Source organism: Hermetia illucens, chromosome 4, assembly GCF_905115235.1.
Source record: "Hermetia illucens chromosome 4, iHerIll2.2.curated.20191125, whole genome shotgun sequence".
NCBI classification, from domain to species: domain Eukaryota; kingdom Metazoa; phylum Arthropoda; class Insecta; order Diptera; family Stratiomyidae; genus Hermetia; species Hermetia illucens.
Window position 1 is genome coordinate 29,034,280 of NC_051852.1, and position 20,234 is coordinate 29,054,513.

Consider the following 20,234-nt stretch of genomic DNA (forward strand, 5'->3'; position numbering starts at 1 on the left):
GGAGGCATGGGCCATAAAGGCACAGTATAGATCAGCAAAAAGGAGACTCTGCAGTGCGATCAATAAAAGCGAAGCTCGCGGCTGGAGAACGTGGTCAACGAGGTGAGTGAAGACCCGTGGGGACTTGGTTATCAGCTTGTCACCCGGAAAATCGGGGCTATGCGGAAATCCTGCATCCTAAGTACCGACCAGATGGAACCCACTGAACGGGCATTATTCTCCAGACATCTTGTACGAGTTGATGTCAATGGCGCGAAAAGCATCGAGGATAATAGTATGGAATTGCAAGAAGCAACTATGTTAGAATGGTAGCTTCCACACTCTTGCAAGTCTTATTTTCAGATTTCGTCAGCATATTTTTCGACCAGACCGATGATGGTTTATTAAGAACGAGGGAAGAATTGAACCCAGAGCACGAGTTTTTCTTATACTAGGTGTTACCGCAGAACATAACAAATGAGAGCCACCAGATCTCACGGTCAAACACCGGATGATGTTGAAGGTATAGGGAATAGAGATCCCAAATGCATTTTGTGCAATAGAAAAGAAGGACCAAATAACCGAGATATTGCCGGAAGTGGTAAATGCCCGGAATTTCAAAAGACATTAATTTCAATGAAAAAATGAGGTTATTCAGGTAAACCTCAATCAATACAAGGTCGCACAGGTTTTGCTTGCGCAGACAACTTACGAAGCCGCGATGGTGGTGCACGGGTCATAGATTCGACTAGAGTGGCGATATGGGCGTGCGGTAGCCAGGCCATACAACATACTATAGATCAGGCGACTTTCTGTAGGCAAAAATAAGCGGTATACATGTATGCAGCTCCTATGCCTCACTGAGCCTCACATTGTCTGAATTTGAAAACCTGTTAGACAATCATGTTCCTGACTTTAATGAGTGGGCGATCGAGTGGGGCAGCAAAAAGACTAACGCAAGGGAGTAGTGCTTATTAGAAGCACTCATCCAGTTAAATATGGTATTGGTCAACGAAGCCGATGTGACCACCTATCGGAAGGAGGTAGTCCCGTCCAATTATAGATCTATCCTATATCAGTCCTGCGATGGCACGTAATATGTCTTGGCAAGTTAGCGCTGACTTCATGTACGGCGACCGTTAGGTAATCACCTATGAGCTAGTGACGGAGCCACAGGGTCTAGGGAGCCGCACGCCAAGAGTCAAGATCGAAAATAATACCAGCATGCTCTTAAAAACCAATGGATGAAAAAACATTTATGGAAGTGTGGTTAGGTCAGCCTACCAAGATAGGCACCTCCACGAATAGAGCTCTCCATGCCACACAAAACATCGCGAAAGCATATGACATTTCAATACCTAGGAGATGCTTATTCCTTAATAATAGACCCAATTACTGGTGAAATAATGAACTGGCCCGCCTTCCACCGACTTTCCACCGAGCCAGATGAACGGCTCAAACACAAGTGGGATCGATCACGGTCAAAATGGGCATACCCATAAGAAAGCCCGCAAGAACCTCAAGCTTGCTATCCAGCGGAACGAGAGCGAGTGTTTTATGGAGCCCTGATCACAGGCGGACATAAATCCGTGGGGTAGCACTTACAAAATCGTGTCGGAATGATTTAGAGACCGCTCATCTCCCCAGATCACGTACCTTACCCTCTTGATAAAAATCATCCAGGGGTTATTTCCCCAGCAAGAACCAGAGACGAGCTGCTGGAGATCTGCAGTAGAAATAGAGTAAAGCGCAGATCTGGACCGCATACCGAAAGGGCCCTAAAGCTTGCCATGAAACCTAGACCGGACAGGTTCGTTGAGATATTTGAAACATGCATGTCCGTGCGTCATGGAAGCTGTTGGTACTGCTGCCTAATGCTTTTAAAACATTCTTCTATTGACCCATATATCTCCTAAACGCTATGGAAAAAATGTTGGAGTTGGTAATCTATAATAGATTACTTCCAAGGACTAGCCGAAAATACAATTCACGGAAGGGGTTGTGCAAGCAAATATTGCGTGGTGGTGACCCTGGACGTAAAAAATGCAATTTGGAAAATTGAATTCTTGTGTGAAAGTCCTCGGCGACAATTGGTGTTCCCACCTATCCCGCTGCTATTTTCGATAGCTACTTGCAAGAATGGATCGATAATGGACCCAAGGAGTACCTTGTCGTCGCGTTCCACTGGGTTCCGTTCTGAACCCACTACAGTGGAACATCATGTACAGTGTTGTACTTAATCTTTTGGCTCCGGAGGAGGCCATGGCGATAGGCTACGCCGACGACATAACACTGATTATGGTTGCAGAGCATCTCGAAGATACTCAGTTGCACTCTAGCAAAGAAATCAATGTTGTTGCGAGGAAAAACGGAAGCAGTCTTCATCACCAAGTGCTGCAAAAGAAATTATACCCCCAAATTAGACTTGGGAATCATATCATCAGCCTGCCATCCAACAGTTGGGAGATGGAAAACTCAATTTTAAACAGAACATCGAGTATACTTGCGACAAAGCATCCCCCACGAGTATGGCTCTATTAAGAAGGATGCCGAACATAAGAGGGCCGCATACTGGTTATAACCAGAGTGGTGAGTTCCATATTGCTGTACGCAGTTCTAGTTTAGGAAATAGGGTGCATGTTTCAGACAATATACATCGACAGAAGAACAGCCCTAAGGGTGCCGACCGTCTCAGATAATGCGGCGTTTGTCATCTTGGGAATGATGACGATTGACTTTTGGCAGACGAAATGATAAACATATATAACGTCAGGTTCATCTTTCCTTTATCGCAGGTGAAAAAAGTCGAACGGGAGGGGCCAATTTCAACATACGTCAAAAAAAAATCAGCATAGTTGAGCGGTGATTGCAGTAGAAGTAATATACTCTAGCTGCCTTACTAGATATAGGGGAGCATTCAATAACGTTAGTACCAACGCCAGCAATGAAGCCTTGACCAGTATTCAATTGGAGGAGTATCTTACGCAATGGATAATGCCACGAACCAGGATAATCCAGTATGATCAGGGAGACCAGAGCTATGAGCAGAGGCACGCCTAAGGGTGGCGCCATCTCTCCCGGTGTTGTTCCGGCTGATAGTGATGGACGAAATTTCTCGGATATTGGACAGGAGCGGGGTGAAGGTGGTGGCGTATGCCGACGACTTGTTAACATTGTTGTCAGCGATGTTTCCCTCCATTATGAGTGACATCATGGAAGAAACGTTGGCAAAGGTGTACTTTTGGGCCGCAGAATACGGACCCGGCATAGATCCAACAAAAACGGAGCTGATGCTATTCACCACCAAGACAAAGGTACCAAAATTCAACCTCCCACGGCTGAATGAACAAACACTGGTTCTTTAATCCAATGTAAATTATCTCGATGCTGAAACCGAAGCTGAATTGGAGGTTGAACGTAGAACTTCGGATTAAGAAGACCTATTCTATGCCTGCAAGGGGATCTTTGCAAAGAAACAGGGTCTCCGGCCGATAATGGTTCACTGGATGTACACAGCTGAAGTACGTCCTAACGTACCGCTCTATTGTATGGTAGCAGACTTTTCAGCGAAAAATACAATAAAACTAAGGATTCATTGAAGTGCTCCTACACCTCCTCCTCCTAGACCTTCACATTAGATGCGTTGTAGCGTGAAGCGCTTTCAGACTAGTCTGGATGCTTATGGTCAACCTAGAAGAGGTAGCTCGGGAAATCTGGGCATTCCCCACGAACTGCGCTACAAGCAAGTTGCACTTTACTAGTGAACAGTCGAACCAGGACAGAGTGGAAGACCGACGACGAGTTGCAAATCTACATATGACACAGTATTCTTCCCGAGTTTTCTCGGATACACACAGTGTCCAAGTCATATGGTCTCCCAGGTTACGACAGTCTGAAAGGGTAGTACCAGCAAATATTGCGTGGCAGTAACCCTGGATGTGAAAAATGCATTCAATTCGGCCAATTGGAATCTAATACGGAATCTTTAGCGAAGGTTGGTATTCCCGCCTATCTCGCTGCTATCGTCAGTAGTTATTTAACTGAAAGGAGGCTCTGGTATGCAACCGATGACGGACCCCAGGAGTACGTTGTTTCCGCGGGTGTCCCCCAGGGCCATCCGTACATCCGCAATATCATGTACAACGATGCACTTAATCTTCCCCTTCCGGGGGAAGCCACAGTGGTGGGTTACGCTGGCGACATAGCACTGGTTGTTGGCACAAAGCATCTCGAAGATGCTGAGTTATACTCAAGCGTGGCAATCGGTGCTGTTAAAAGTTAGTTAAAGAGCTCTGGTCTAACACTTGCGGAGGAAAAAACGGAAGCGGTCCTCATCACTAAGCGCCGGAAGAGACATTACGCTTGTATTAGAATCGGGAATCATATCATCACTTCCAAGCCGACCATCAAATAGTTGGGGGTGGTGATAGACAGGAAGCTTAGCTATAAACAACATGTGCGGTATGTTTGCGACAAATCATCAACTGCAAGTATGGCCCTGGCAAGGATGATGCCGAACGTGGGAGGGCCATGGCATACCTCTAGGTTGCTTATAGCCAGGGTGGTGACCTCGATCATGCTCTATGCAAACCCCAGTTTGGAGGGAGGCGTTGCGAATGTCATGGAACGCTACCAAACTGAGTTCAGTCTACAGGAGGACAGCCCTGAGGGTATGCTCTGCCTTCAAGACTGTCTCAGATGATGCAGCAATCGTCATCTCTGGAATGATGCCGATTGACATCTTGACAGATGAGATAGCGAACGTATACAATGCAAAGGCAACCTCTTCCTCATCGCGGACGAAGAAGACTGAAAGGGTGAGCTCCATAAATAGATGGCAAGAGCGGTGGGAACGCTCGGGAAAGAGTCGGTGAACTCACAGGCTCATTCCTGCAATCAAGGAGTGTTTGGAGAGACGACACGGAGAGATTAATTATAATCTCACGGGGCATGGAGGATATCTCCAATACCTTCACAGGTTTAAATTGAAGACCTCACCTGACTGTCCAAATTGCGATGGAGTCCCAGACGACCCAGAGCATCTATTCTTTCACTGTCCGAGATTTGTGGAAGAAAGGAGGAATCTAGAGGAGACTCTAGGAGAGGTGCTGGTACCAGAAAATCTGGTGCCGAAAGTGCTAGCACATCAAGAGAATTGGGATGCGGTCAACTACATGATCGCATCTATCCAAAATAAACTGCGAAAAGCAGAGGAGAGGAGAAAAACCCGGTCACCTGCGCCGCGTATAGAAGAAAAGTGACTAAGCTAGAGTGAGCTGACTCCGTCCCGTGATGTAATATCTTATGGTGGTTCCGTGGGGCAGGGAGGGAGTCGGGGGTGGTTTTAGTGGGTAAAAATCCCACACGCTGGTGTGTCCAGACCAGTGTCTTTTGAAGATTTCCACCTCCTCAAAAAAAAGGTTACGACAGTCTATGCCAAGCAGAAGTACTGGCGATACTGGAAACATGTCGATAGCTGAGACATAATCCGAGCCCCCAGCGTAACATGACCATTTTGAACGACAGCCAAGCAGCCATTAAGGCCTCAGCGATGACATCATCCAGGCTGGCGGAACAGTACAAAAATGCGCTAAACAGTCTGGCGGCACGGTCACCCTCCTCTGAGTTCCCGATCATAGGAATATGGAGCGAAATGAGCGGGTTGATGGATTGGCCAGGCGGGGCTCTACTCTAGGTACTTCTTCGGTGAATGCAGTCTGTGTCCTGCTGATGACTGTCAAGGATGGAACTCACTCGCATTACTTAACAGCCGTGGACTTCAGATGGTGAAGGTTCACCACGTGCGCCAAGTCAAGGAGGATTTAGCCCGCTTATAACAAAGCCGGATAGCAAAAGCTCTTATGCCAGACGAAAGCAAATGCATACAAGATTACATCGGTCTGCACGGGGCACTGGTATATAGGGGACCATGCCGACAGACTCGGTATACCTTACAATCCGCATTGCCAAAGTTATGGAAAAAAGGGGGAAACCCTCAGGCACTTCCTTTGCGATTGCCCAGTTCCAGCTAAACTACGAACAGTAGAATGGGTAGAATGGTTTAGTAGAAAGATCTTTAGTGGCTCGGTGGGAGAGCTGCTTTGCTTCATGAATGCTACGGGCTGACTCTGAAGATCTGAGTCGGCCGGACAATGCCTCCGTGCCTTTATCACAGCAGTCATGGTGTTAGGAGTTTGTGGTATCAAAACGGCACTAATTGGCACTACCTGCCCAAATAAAAATCCAATTGAAGAACTCGCTGAGCCAAACATAACACTTGTAGGTAACAAGATGCCAAACATTAGATTGGTATCGCCCTAAAATGGCTGTTAGATTTCTATGCACAGAAATAATTTCCAACATCAAGCAAGTGTTACCGGATACACCACAACAAAGCGTGAAATTGTTTCACTCTGTATAGCGCAATGAGCATCTTACGTGACCGAAAGAAAATTCAGGTGGTCCAAACCGCCTTTCTAGATTTTCCATCCCTAAAATGCGAAGCATCCAATATGACCTGATCTGTAAACTGACAGTGCACGCAGACTGCAACCAGTTTCATGGCCTGTTGCGTAAATTGAATCGGACTGAGATGAATCATTTCTTTCATATCGCACGAACTCAAAAACAATTAAGAACCCCTACCGAAACCTACTTGTAACGCAAGCTGGAGGCATACCATACTCTTTTTCCTTAAACTGAAAATCAATTTGCGATCCCCACATACAAAATCGACCGTAAACCATGTCCAAAGCAGAAGCATGGCATGGAGCAGCTCGAAAAAAAATTAAACTTTTTCATTTGGAAATTTAACACTGCATACAGAAGTCCTCTCCATTTTGAGATCCCCGGGGCCAGCAAAAACAATATAATTCCAAGTCTGATGCAAGGGAGAAAAAATGGACCATTAAATTTGAGAATGCCATGGATCACATCACGATGATAGACAAATCTTGCGGCCTTCACTAACTTTTTCAGATCTCAGAAAGTGTTTTTTCTTCATTTCATTTTTCAGAGCTCGGGTTAGAGCATCGTCCCTCTAAGATCTCTCCAGGAAAAAAAGATAAAATGGAATTCTAAAACCATAATAATAGGAACCAATCTACGTGACCTCTACGATGGGTGGACTTTTTGAAAACAACAAGACCAAGATGCTTCCACGTTAATTGGATCGAAGATTACAGAGAGGGTCGTCCGGCTGGATTCCCTAATGGATGAACTGTTGTGCTGATTGTTGTTTACCTGTATCTTGTATCTTGTGCTGGTTTCACCGCCTGTGCCTGTTTGAACCAGGAAGCCATCAAAAATCCAAGAAGATGAGATTTTTCTTCCGTACCATCATCATCATCGCACATTTGGTCGTTGTGGACGTAATCACCCGTTGTTTGTGTTCTAGTCGCCGGGACCAGCAGCATCCAAGCGAAACGGACGGAGTATGAAGCGGATAGGTAATACTAGAGGTAGGTGATGGTCATGTCATGATTGTGATGGAAATTCTTCTTTAACAGTTCCCGCAATACAACCTGGGCCACAGGTGAATGAAATGAAGAAGAACAGTTTGTTGGGAGAGTATGTGATGACTGACTTTGAATATTGCATTGCAGAATAGGAGGATAGTGGAGGGCTCAGCAATTGATTGTATATAGAATAACAATGTACGAGTTCTACCAAACGCTTTGATAACATATGTTTCTATGGACATACAAGTATCTGTAGAATGTTTTATTGAGGAGCAGGTGAAGGTGAAACTCGAGATTCGAAATCCACATGAGTAGAGGCTGCGGTCAGAGATCATATTATTATTGAGGTGGATTTGTATTTTATTGAGGATATTTGAATGTGGTATAAATGCGTTTTGTTACTTTGCAGTCTCTGATCTTACAGAAAATAGTTGCTATTTTTGATAGGTGAAAGTTGAATCGATAATTAATAGATGACATACAAGTTTTTGTCCTCATTGAGCAAGCTGAATCAAATTGGGTGACGTCTCATTATCTGAATGAGCGTCACACATCCACAAACCTTCATTGTTTTCTGAAAATTCGGAAGTTCCATATCGCTATTTTCCTCCAAAAAGGTGAACGAACAGCTAAAAACTTATCCCAAAGGTAGGCTCATCTTTAATTCCTGCTTCAATCGGAAATCGGACGCTGAGATATAAAAGAAGTAGTAGAAGTTTAGAGCTAGCGAGAATGCCCTTACAATGTACCTTTAGTATGCCAGAATAATGGAATATTGTCATTGTTCGATGCTTCGGAATTCAGTGAATCAAACTGAACCTGTGGAAACTTGGCTAGCAATAGTAACATTTGGACCAAACTTTTCAAAACCATATCAAAACCGTCCTCTTAGAGTGAAATTATGGTTTATTTTTCAATATATTTCCAAAATAGAGTAATATGCTGGTACCACACGGCTTTTTTTATAAGTTAGACTGTCTCATTTCAATTTTTCACTTTGAGCCTTCCACGCCACTTCCCCTTTGCATATATAAAGAGAATATGGTCATAGGAACGAAAGTTAGTTAAGTTAAATTCGAAATAATAAGGGAACCAAACTCCGCCCTAGCCGGTTCCAAGCCTGGTTGTGAAAGAAAAAAGATAGATAGCTTCTATCTGAATGGATGTACGCCATCGCAGCGTCTCAGAAGACAGGTGAGGAAACTGTAGAATCTTGGCAGTCTTGCAGATTACTCACTGAGGAAGCTATCACCACACCTGGTAGTCAGGTATAAAATGCAAATCCATTAAATGAGGAGAAGGAGAAACCTAAGATCCATTACAGATAATCGGAGGGAGTCGTCTGACTTGCTGACTAGGTCGGGTTTCCATAATAGACAGCAAGGCATTCAAACCGCTAGTCGTGAGGCGGTTAGACGTCTAGGCACTACGATGACCAGGAGCATGGCTCCGCCCGGTGCAGCTGTTTCACCACAATCTGTGACGACCACCTCAGGTTCGTGTAGGTAGCGGATGGAGTGAACTGAGGAAATCTACCTCTTTATCACCTACTCCCACGGCGAAATAACGGGGGGTTTACCGGAACTATGCCATCCACAGTGACGCAGATGAAGTTTTCGACATACTAAAGCAAAAACTTTAAGCTGGTTACGACGGTATGGCGAAAGTTGCTCCAGGCGTGAAATGCAACGTACGAGAGGAGCTAGTGGAACTTCTTCAGATGACTTAATGAATCCCAATAGTACAGTTTTCGGTAACGGAAGTAAAAGAATATTGGGGTGGACTTTGGAAATTAGACGATTACCGCTGAAGGGACCCGCCATGTCATTCTGCCGGCTATCAACTTTGTGGATGTTACCGCAGAGGAACCATAAACAATTCGAAAACTTGAGGGGCCCAGATCTAGATCGGGTGACACAAAAAGTTCACCAGTATACGTGGTCGGTTAGTACACAGCATAAACCAGGTCATTTCCACCCTTCCTCACGGGGAATACCTTATCCTTAAGAAAGACATGGTGCAGGACCCCGCAGACACAAGATCGATTACTTGCTTCAAAACTCTCCATACATTCATAATGTCCATTATTAGTGAAAGGGTTAATGTACACCTCGAGAGGAATAACATTCTGCCCAAGGAGGAGAGGGGCTGCCGAGTCGGGTCAACGAGTGGCAAGGAACAACACATTATCAACTCGATAGTTGTAGGTTAAGAAACTAGAGACCAAAGAAACCTCTAGTTGCTATATCGATTATGCCAAGGCTTTCGACAGCACACCTGATTAATCGATGTTGTACATCTGTACCACATTAACCTAACACTAATAATGTTTTTGACGACAGTCATGGAAGGGAGGCATACCATCTTATCAGTGCCATCATCTAAGGGTACCAACAACTCAGAGTCCATCCGCATACGGGAAGGCATCTTCCAGGGAGATTCGTTGAGTCCCCTTTGCCGGACATAGCATTGGTGACCTCCACATCCAAACTATGACCGAGACAGACTTCTACAAATGCAAGGAACCCATGTCCGAATTGATGGTCTGAAGGATGCTCTGCTGTCTGAATTCCTGCGAGGTGTAAGGCATCTCTCGCATCTCTCGGAGAAAATTAAAATAAGCGCTTCGAATGCATTCGCTATGCCTTCACTTGCTTAGACATGCGTAATATTGGTAGGGTGTGGTGGACGTGGCAGCACATCACCGCCAAGTCGACTCGCCATGAACTTAAGTTCACAGCAAAGAGCAGGAGAGTCGCTTTCATGCGGCTGTTTGAAAAAGTTCTCCACTTAACTTGAACGATCGATCTTACAATCCTGTGTGTAGGGTGAAGTCAGACTAGGACCGGAGTGATGAATGGAAGTCAAAGGCAATGAACGGCAAACACGTGAATTGTCTTTGGCAGCCATTTGTTTATTTGCGTTTGTCTAATAGCTGGCGGTGTTCTGGGAGCTCTTTGCTGAGATGGAGGGGGGCAATTAAAAAGCTCATAATGAAAGAGCGGGTGGAGAATGACCAATGCAGAATGTATGGTTCGGTGTTAAAGACGTTTGACCATCTCATTTCTGGCTGCCCTGTATGTGCACAGACGCAATACACGAACAGGTATAATGCTGTATATAAGGTTATTTACTTAAACCTTGCATACAAACATGGGCTGATCACGGAGACATGTCTGGTTTACTGACATGAGCCTTCATAGTTCTGCTTACAGCATGTACTGGGACAGGCAAATTCTAACTGATCGTCATTCACCACACAATAAGCCTGAAGTGCCGGTAGTTGAAAAGACGGGTGGACGTTTCTATCCCCTCTAATAGCAACATTGAACGAAAATACGTGGAGAAGAAAGTGAAATGGCTCGGGAAATCAAAGAAGTTTGGCCTCTCGAGCAGATGGTTTTAGTTCCCATAATATTATCAGCTACAAGTATTGTACCTAAATCCCTCACGGCTTCCCTTGATGTCCTGGGACTCTCACACAGTCTGGTTCAAACCATGCAGAAGTACATCATTCTGCATGCGTGTTCGATGTTGCGGGGAGACGGATTCTTCCATTAACCTACCAGCGGTCACCACCACCAGCGCCCCCTTATTTTTTAAAGGGAAAATCTGGATGTACCGAGATTGTGACAACTCAGGGAATCACAATTATATGAAAACCTTACTGTAAAAGCCCGAAACCGCAGCAGCCGTGGTTCTTCGAAGTGAGCAAAGACCCTCCCGATCTTAATTATCTAGCCCCTCCGCTACCCAAAACAGTTTAGTAACGAAAGTAGAAACTCGCCCCAAGCTATCTCTTCGCTATCAGCATAGTAATTTTATAACGTGTATACCAAGACGACCACATACAGGAGATCCCTCTGCCAGCGCATTACTTGAATTTATACTATGGAAGAAAAGCATTACGCATGTTCGATGTTCTTCAATCACTTACGTGTGAAAAACTTTGCGCATTTTTTTTTCAGCAATAGTGTCATGTATGTGATGCCTGGGAAGGAAAAACATGCACAAAAAAGCCAGCTAGATGTCTCGACACACACGCCAGTTAGCTACCTCGTACCTAACTCGCGTGTATGCAATGACATATCGTGTAGCTTGGAAACTCAATGTGCTCCTCCTTTTGCAGTCTTCTTGGTGCATACTAATTTCGCTTGGTGCTGCTTGTACAAAAACTGGCTTGCGCCCGATAGCAGAAAGGTCTCAACCACCAACATGGAAGTCATACATCTTAGACAACTTTGTGTCCAATTAATAGTTTCATTTGCTTCCGTTGAATGATGCTTATAATTCCCGGACCCTCAACTCCTAATTCACAAGCTCAGAGTGATTTTGTCAAATCAAGGCACTAAGTTGTGGCCTGAACCAAACTCGTTGATCATCGTTGATAGTCTATGCAACAAAGTTCACTTATTTTCACCGCCTCACGCACAAGCATTTAGTAAAAATCTTTCTTTAGTGCTATCAATAACGTGTTTAGCTCAAGGAGGTTACATTGGGCCGTCTCGTCATTTACCCTCTTTCGTGTTTTTTCAGCGAAAAGCTTAGCATCACTAGCAACCAATAGCAGCCAAGAGTCTGGAAGATGAACCCCGAACGGTTGTTCTTAAAGGTGGAATCGAATATCCATTGGTCGAAAAGGGATTTCTGACACTCTGGTGTGTTCACCAGTTACGGAGACATATAATTTATCTAATAAGCAAGTGTACAAGTTCTGCATCGAGCCCAAACGTGGCGGCAACCCTCGAAAGTCCACAGGGAGATACACGCAACGAGTGTGACTGAATTTGGTGAAAGTTCGCAAGGCTTAGAATCTCGACCAAAGCAGGGAACTCTCGTGGACCAACTCGATTCCCACTCGGTTCCCTCCGTCAGTCACTCCCTAGAAAAACAGACGGCTACCCTGTATCTAAGGAGCTAACACCACTACAAGTCAATATGATCTGATCTTGTTGACGCGGTAGCCAATCAGGCACTGGGACACCACCTAGTTAAGGAAGAATAGCAGCCAGGGCCGCCCAAGTCTAAGACACCCAGTCCACATGGAATTTGTTTCAACTTCCAATCAAACCAGGATTCCATTCCAGAAGGGCAGAGCATTATGCACCTCCAATATTGAGCTGGTGGCAGGGGGACGCCCGAGGATGGCACCATCTCTCTGGTGCTTCGGTTGTTAGTGATGGATGAAATTCTATGTATATTGGACAGAAACGGTATGAAGGTGGTGGTCTATGCAAGCAACTTGTGGTGATATTGGTGTCAGGAATGTTTGCCTCCGTTATTGGTGAAATCTTGGACGTCGCGTTGGAGAAGGGCTGCCTGTGAGATGCAAGATCCGGGCACGGCATAAATTTAATTAAAGCGGAGCTAATCCTATTTACAACCAGGACAAGGGTGCCCGAATTCCACCTACTGCGGCTATATGAACAAATGTGTTTTTCATCCAATTTAAAATATCTGTATATGATTCGGGACCCTTGGTTACATTGCAGATTAAATTGTTGACAGTTGAGAAAGTCTATATAGCCTACTACGCCTGTAAGAGGGCCTTTGAAGAGAAATAGGGTCGCACGAGGACGGTTTTCTAGATGTATACAACCGTAGTTCACTCCATTTTAACGTACATGGTTTTATTGGCTGGTGCGACAGTGCAGAGACGTGCTGTATTGTGTGGACGTCACGATCAAAGTTACCCTCCTCTGGTTTGCCCGTCATAAGAACATCGCCGGGGATGAACAAAATAACGGATCGGGCCTCTGCTCTTGGCACCAACTGTCACGAGGGAATCTACTCGAACTGCTTAAAAACCATTGACAGGGAGGGCTCACCACCTGGGCCAAGTCAACGAGAACTTTGCGTATCTATAACAAGACGCCATCGCGAGAGATTTTGAGGTAGACGCGAGCAAATGTGGACAAGACTACGGTGGCCTGCTCGAAGCACTGGTCTGGAGGAATCATGCCGCCGAACTCGGTATACTCTACAATTCGCATTACTGAAGATGTGGAAATGAAAAAGAAACACTCAGACATTTCCCTTGCAATTGCCCAAGTCTAGTTGGAGCCAGACTGCGGACCTTAGATAAGCAAATTTTTGGGGATCTCAAAAAGGTCTCTAGTTGCAACTCTTATGTCTGAGGTGTGCAAATTCATTCAGATTACGGCGATCTACTAGGAGCATTGACCAATACGGAACGGTACCGCCAGACCCTAAAATTTGTATTTCCGAAGCTGCAAAGGCATTTCCCTAGCAATTGTGCAGCTCTAGCTATAACCAGGTTAACGACACTAGGTAAATCATTATTTGAGGACCATCTCCGTTGCAGGGTGGTAGAGCCGATTTCTTTCGTGAATACTACGGGCTGACCCTGAAATTCTGAGCCGACTGGACTCTGCCTCCATTGCTCTTCCCACAGCGATCATGACCTTCAGAGTTTGTGGAATCAAAACAGCGCACGAAAGCACTAATTGGGTTTCTCGGAGCGGCCACTGATACCTATCCTACCTAGGACTTTGACTTATGAGTTATTAAAATTAAAGGAAAGTTCCAAAAAAAGATAGTGAAGAGAGTGGGAAACATGGTCATCCTGGTCTAAACTAGAGCCTTGTAACGCAATATTTCAGGGGGTTCTGCAAGAATAGTAACAGGCGGCAAATGGGGAGGATCCATAGACTGACAGTAAGAACTTTAAAAAGCCCTCACCACCAAGAAGAAGTAGGTCATATTTTGCCCTTGAACTTGCATGCGAAAGAGGGATTCACGTTGACAATACAAAAAAAACAACAACGTGGTGTGTCACGTCAGGATGCATACATGTCGAGCCCAGAAACCATATAAATTCATCGTGGGAAGACACGTTTTCTCAATAAACCAAATTGAGGGACAAGCAGCTTCCACTATTCTCACAACCGTGAACATAATAGAAGTCCGACACAAAATTACCGGAAAAAATTTTCACACTTCCTGTCCATATTTACGGAGATGACCTGCTCACCTAGCGCCATAAATTTTCCAAGTCTTTCCTCAAATTCTCTGTTAATTCTTTAAATAAACGAACATACCTGAAGACATATTTCATTGAAAGGTGATTACGATTATCAATGGAAATTTGTATGTTCCGATGTGTGCACTCAAGTGAGAGCTATGTCTCTAAGTACTCTTTCAACCATTCATGGTTCCCACGAAGATTTCAATGCATGTTGTTTCCAAGGGACAATCGCATGCCTAAGCCATTTTAACTCTTATGAATGGTTCTTTTGTAAGTGGAAGGAAAATATGTCCCTGTCCATGTACCCAGAATTTTTGTCATCTTCTGCCGAATATTCTGTTAATTTTTAATGCGCTTACATCTTTTATTGTATCTTCTTTAGCTTGGTAAGAGAAATATGACTGAAGGACCAACCGCGTCATAATTCAGATTCCTCGGAGCCGTTTCTTGGTTGACTACGTGCCATGGTTGCTACTATCAAAGAACAAATATGAGATATGGCCATCGGTCGGATTGAGCCAGTACGTTCCGAGCTACTTTGTCTAGCTCATGTGTACACTTCTGCATAATACATTAAAAATAAATTAGACAATAAGAGGGGCTGGAAAACCAGCAGCGACCAGGCCAGGCACAAGACAGAGAAGTTTAAGACATTCCTCAAGCACCTGTACGTATAATTTTAGTGCATTACTCTATGCGTTTATGATAATGATGTTGTGTATGGCGCAGGTAGGAAAATAATTTCTTCTTTCTCTCGTGTTTGGAATTTTTATGATAAGCCCAAGGCGAGGTCGTTGGAAGCAGATTATGAGTGCACGTGGGATAGTTATGCAACCGAGTTAATCTTCTCCGACCACGATGTCCCGGTCGAGCATAAATTTCGCTTAGATCTCATTTTAATATTTAATTTGACTAGAATGAAATTTTAGATGAGAATCTATAGATACCAGTTTTTTTCTCATAAGCGAAAGGTCTTGTGTGAGATTCAACTCCGCGAAAGAAATCTTAATGACTGTACGGTGTGCAAAGGTGCCCCACAGGAAGTTCAGAGAAATCAAACGATGCAGTGTCTGTTGGCAAACATGATTCCACTACACACAATAAGAAATACACATCCTTTGGATTCCACTTAACACTATCTTGTTCTATATATGTAGGTTCAGCAAGGCGCCATCGTGCAACCTAAATAAACAACAATTTCCACTCCTCATTAGACCGTGATATTCCTCCTCTCTTGCCGGTTATTAGCCATGGTTAGAAACTGCTACGATCAGCGGAGACGGTGCTTGTATACGAATAGAAGACTGAAAATCCATCAAATGTGAGAGATACAGATACATTTAACTCTTCACCACTTAGCACATGTGACCACAATTTAAACAAATCCAAAACCGGAAATATCATTAAACAACAATCGTTCCGGACGTTGTATATTAACTATTTTCCTGTCTGCAGCGATTATGTACCTGTTGTTGGTCATTAGCGATACAAACGCGTATTACCATACATTGATGAGGAGCGTATGCATGCACTTAGGTCAGATAATGCCAGTAAGTCCCTCATCGAAGCAAAGGTAAACTGCGTATATGCCAGATTGCATAAACACGATAGTCCCTGAGGTTCGTGCCATCCCATACTTGGGGGTCAAACAAAAATGTTGCGGTCCGCCAACTATCAGAGCCTCCTCTTAATGGGGAAGACTCTGCGTCGAAGGGAGCTACCAAGTTTATGCAACAATAAGCGTAGTGATTGTCACACACTGTTCACATTGTATTGATCATATATAGAGAAACCGTTAGCTAGTTTTATGGCCAATAGAATATTTCAGCAACGGCGGTATGTAATCGCACCGCAGTCGATCGTGCCAATACCTTGACTTGGCAATTTATGCAACAGCAGGTGTACACTTTAAGACTTACCTGGAATCTTGCCGTAATGACTGGTCTCCTAATAGTAATTCGGTTCGACCTTTTGATATGCTATTACCACTATTACTCAGCTGCTGCTGTTGCTGGAGATGACGATCGTTTAGTGAAGAAGTGTTGTCCTCAGTCGGTTCACTATCACCTTCCGAGAGTGTAGATAACTGGAAAATTGAAAAATAGAAAAGAGAATATTAATCAAGTGGTTACAGGTATGTTGCGCCTACGGCAGGGTAGACTGGTATGACACATGCTACAAATAGTGAGTACTGCTAAATCACCATTAAAGATTCAAAATAATAGATATGTCTACTGGTAGGCCTCAGGGAGAAATGTGGACTGATACCCACGATGGAGCATAAAATGTGCTGGACCAACACCACCAGCTCTACTACCAAACCTAATCTCAACCTCCACGTGCTGACCGTCCTTTCTTAAAGAAGAGCTGCAAAGGGAGAAGGATGAAGGTGAGTCCCAGATGCCTTAAAACGCGAGAAATTGTACCAACTGGTCCTCTAGGTTGGGGGCTGAATAGGGCTGATAACCCTACACGGAAAACCGAAGTTACGAAGCCACAACAGGAGCCTCGGACTAGATATGTTAGATATTACCACGGCAAACCCGCAACGAAAACGGAATAACGATTGCGCATTTCCTCGTGGAACGTGTGCTCTCTGTGTAGATCGAATGCAGGCCAGCAACTAGCCGATACCCTGTCCCAAAATTGGGCTCATGTAATCGCGTTACAAGAGATTCGCTGGACAGGGAACGGTTCCCTGAAGAAGAGCCACTACACCATATATTATAATCGTCATCCAGTAAACCATGTACTCGGGGCAGGCTTCTCAGTCAGCCAAAAAAGGAGACCTCCTGTTATCGGCTTTTATAAAATAAACGAAAGAATATGCACTCAGCGCTTACGAGGCAAATTTAGAAATATATGTCGCATTAAGGTTTACGCTCCTACAGAGGAGACTGCAGAGTCGGAGAAGGATACCTTCTACGAGGCAGTAGAATGAACCCCGGAAGTCTGCCTCAGAAGTGATATCAAAATCATACTTGGGGATTTTGGCAGTCAAATAGGGACGGAGTCCTTATACGTTGGCTCCCATAGCGTACATAAGTACACCAATGATAACGGACGGCGGATTATTCAATTGACAATGTCGCACGAAATGGTGTTGGAAGTACCTGGTTTGCGCGGAAAGCGTTGTTTGGCCTCTTCAGGTGTGTTGATTGTACGCACGTCAACACTGAAATCATTTATAACACAACCCTTCGTAAGGGGGAAATGGATGCCGAAATAACCGCAGTCAACATAGATCCTGGAGGCGTAGCATCGATAAATGATCTTAACAACCACCTGAGAACGTTATCATTGACACGGCCACAAATATACTTGGCCCCAGTCGCAAAAAAAGTCGGAATGGCTGGCTCGACGATGAAAGTCAGCTAACAATGCGGCATATCAAGTAATGTTACATTCTCAAAGAACGCGGACACCCTCGGAGACTTATCATAAACTCCGTCGAGTGGAGACGGACGGAAAAAGGAAGCCTGGGAGAACCCACTAGAAGCACAAGTTTTACCAATAAGTCAGCAGGATGAAGCCTTATACACCTTGGCGCTTATCCTGACGAAACGAAGAGGGAAATCTGATTTTCGACAGAATGGACATATTGGAGGGATGGGTTGAGAATTTTTGTGAACTGGTGAATAACCAGAATATCGGCGAGTTGGAGGTCCCGCCAGCTGAAAACGACGGACAAATACTACCACCACCAAGTATAGAAGAAACAGTTCGTGCAATTCATTGGCTTAAAAAATCATAAGTCGCCAATGCAATTACAGCCGAACTGGTTAAATATGGGGGCGACCAACTACACCAAGCGGTTCATCAACTCATGCTCAAGGTGTGGGACAGCGAATCAATGCCTGACGACTGACAACGAAGCATTATCTGTCCCACACAAAAAAAGGGAGATATCACGCAGTGCAGCAACTATAGAGGTGTCACGTTGTTGAGTACCATCTATAAGATATTCTCCACTACCTTGCTAGATCGGATAGCCCCATACGCCCAGAACATCATTGGCCCATACCAAAGAGGCTTCACTCCAGGCAAAGCAGCAACAGATCAGATTTTCTCTCTGCGGCAAGGGATGGAAAAACCTTTTGAATATGGACGTCAGTTGCACCATCTTTTCATCGACTTCAAAGCCGCCTATAATAGCACATCGCATATCCAGGGTAAAACTGTACACGGCCATGATAGAATTCGAACTAGGCTAACCCCGATCATTGTGCAATGCCAGATAAAAACAGCAGTATTACTCTCTAGACCATTCGAAACAACAACGGTCTAAGACAAGGGGATGCCCTATCATGCACCCCGTTTAACGAGGCCTTGGAAAAAATAATCAGTGATGCTGAGGTAAATACGAGGGGCACCATCCTCTTCAAGTCCACCTATGATGACGCTATCGATATCATGGGAGAAACTGCCTTCATCCAGATCGAACCGGCGGCGGGGCACTTCAATGAAGTGAAGACAAAATATATGGTGGCAACATCAACACCAAAAACCAACCAAACAACCAGCAACATCAAACCTCACCGTCCAACGAGAATAATAAAAGTAGGAAACTACAACTTTGGGACCGTTGAAAATTTCTCCTATGATCGAAAATCATAATCGATAACAGCTATAACGATGAAATCCGCGTACGGTAATTGGCAGCCAACCAGCCCTGTTTCAGCTTACAAAAAGTGTTCCACTGGAAACGTCTCACCATAGGGTCTTACTGTACAAGATAATAATCTTGGCAATCCTCATATCTTCCTCGGAGTCATGGGTTCTTAGCAAGAAAAATTGCGAACTCTTTGCTGCGTTTGAGAGAACAATCTTCGTAAGAATTTTTGGCCCCCTGCATGAGGATGGACGATTCCGCAGCCTGCATAACGACGAAATCTATGAGGGATACCATGACCGTCAGGTTGTGGATAAAATCTGCCTCAATAGGTTGCGGTGGACGGGTCACTTAATCCGTACGGATGAGGATGATTCAACCAGTAGTCTAGAAAGTTGATATCAATGATGGAAAAAAAAGACGAGGCAGACCCTGCCTCAGATAAAAGGATGGCGAAAGGCAAGAAGCTTTTAGGGATATCGAATTGGTGGAACTCAGCGAAAAACCAGAATGTCTGGAGTTATTAAGGCAGGGGGGATTGTTGCGCCGTTGATGATGATGATTTGTCTAAAAGAGGGACATCATGAAAGGGTGATCAATAAAAAGAACCACGGTGGAACGGACCTCCAGCTACTAACGAAGGCAAAATCAATGAAAGGACAACAGTTTTGAAAACATATCCAAAAATTTGTTAGGAGTATATATCCTGGTGGTCAAATGATAGTAAGGATCACAGGGCGACACCGTGATCTGAACAAATCCTGTGAAACGTCTCTTATGTTATCAAATCCTCCTTTCGCCATCAAAACAGCAGACGAAGAAGGGTGAAAGCGAGTTGTACGTGTCTTAAAACGAAAAAAAACTATCCAGACCATTCCTCCTGCCAGGGGGTTGACACGAAGCCCAGGAGTCCAAGATACAGCTCCGGATTGGACGGATCAAACGGCAACATGGACTACTCTTTTGGGTCTTGGATTGTGCGATCCAGACACGTGTTGAATGTCGGAACTCCACTGGCGTATAAAGTTCAAATGCCGAAGTTGGCGGGGGGATGCTTTATCGGGCTTTTGTTTCAAAGCAAAAGTCATTGGCTTATCGTCCGTGAACACTGTGAATGGCCTGCTTTCAAAGGAATACTGAAAGTATTTAATTGCGAGGTACGCGGCTAATAACTTATGATTATAAGTACTGTAGT

General features: G+C 44.5%; 1 protein-coding gene across 2 annotated transcripts in view; it reads right to left on the reverse strand.

The window, feature by feature from the left end:
- The window catches only part of LOC119653564, a 277,399-nt gene that overhangs the window by 117,926 nt on the left and 139,239 nt on the right, over positions 1–20,234 (reverse strand). For both annotated transcript variants that reach the window (XM_038058277.1, XM_038058278.1), the window contains exon 6: positions 16,347–16,513. In XM_038058277.1, coding sequence (XP_037914205.1) covers positions 16,347–16,513 — 167 coding nt within the window. The remainder of the gene's footprint in view (positions 1–16,346; positions 16,514–20,234) is intronic.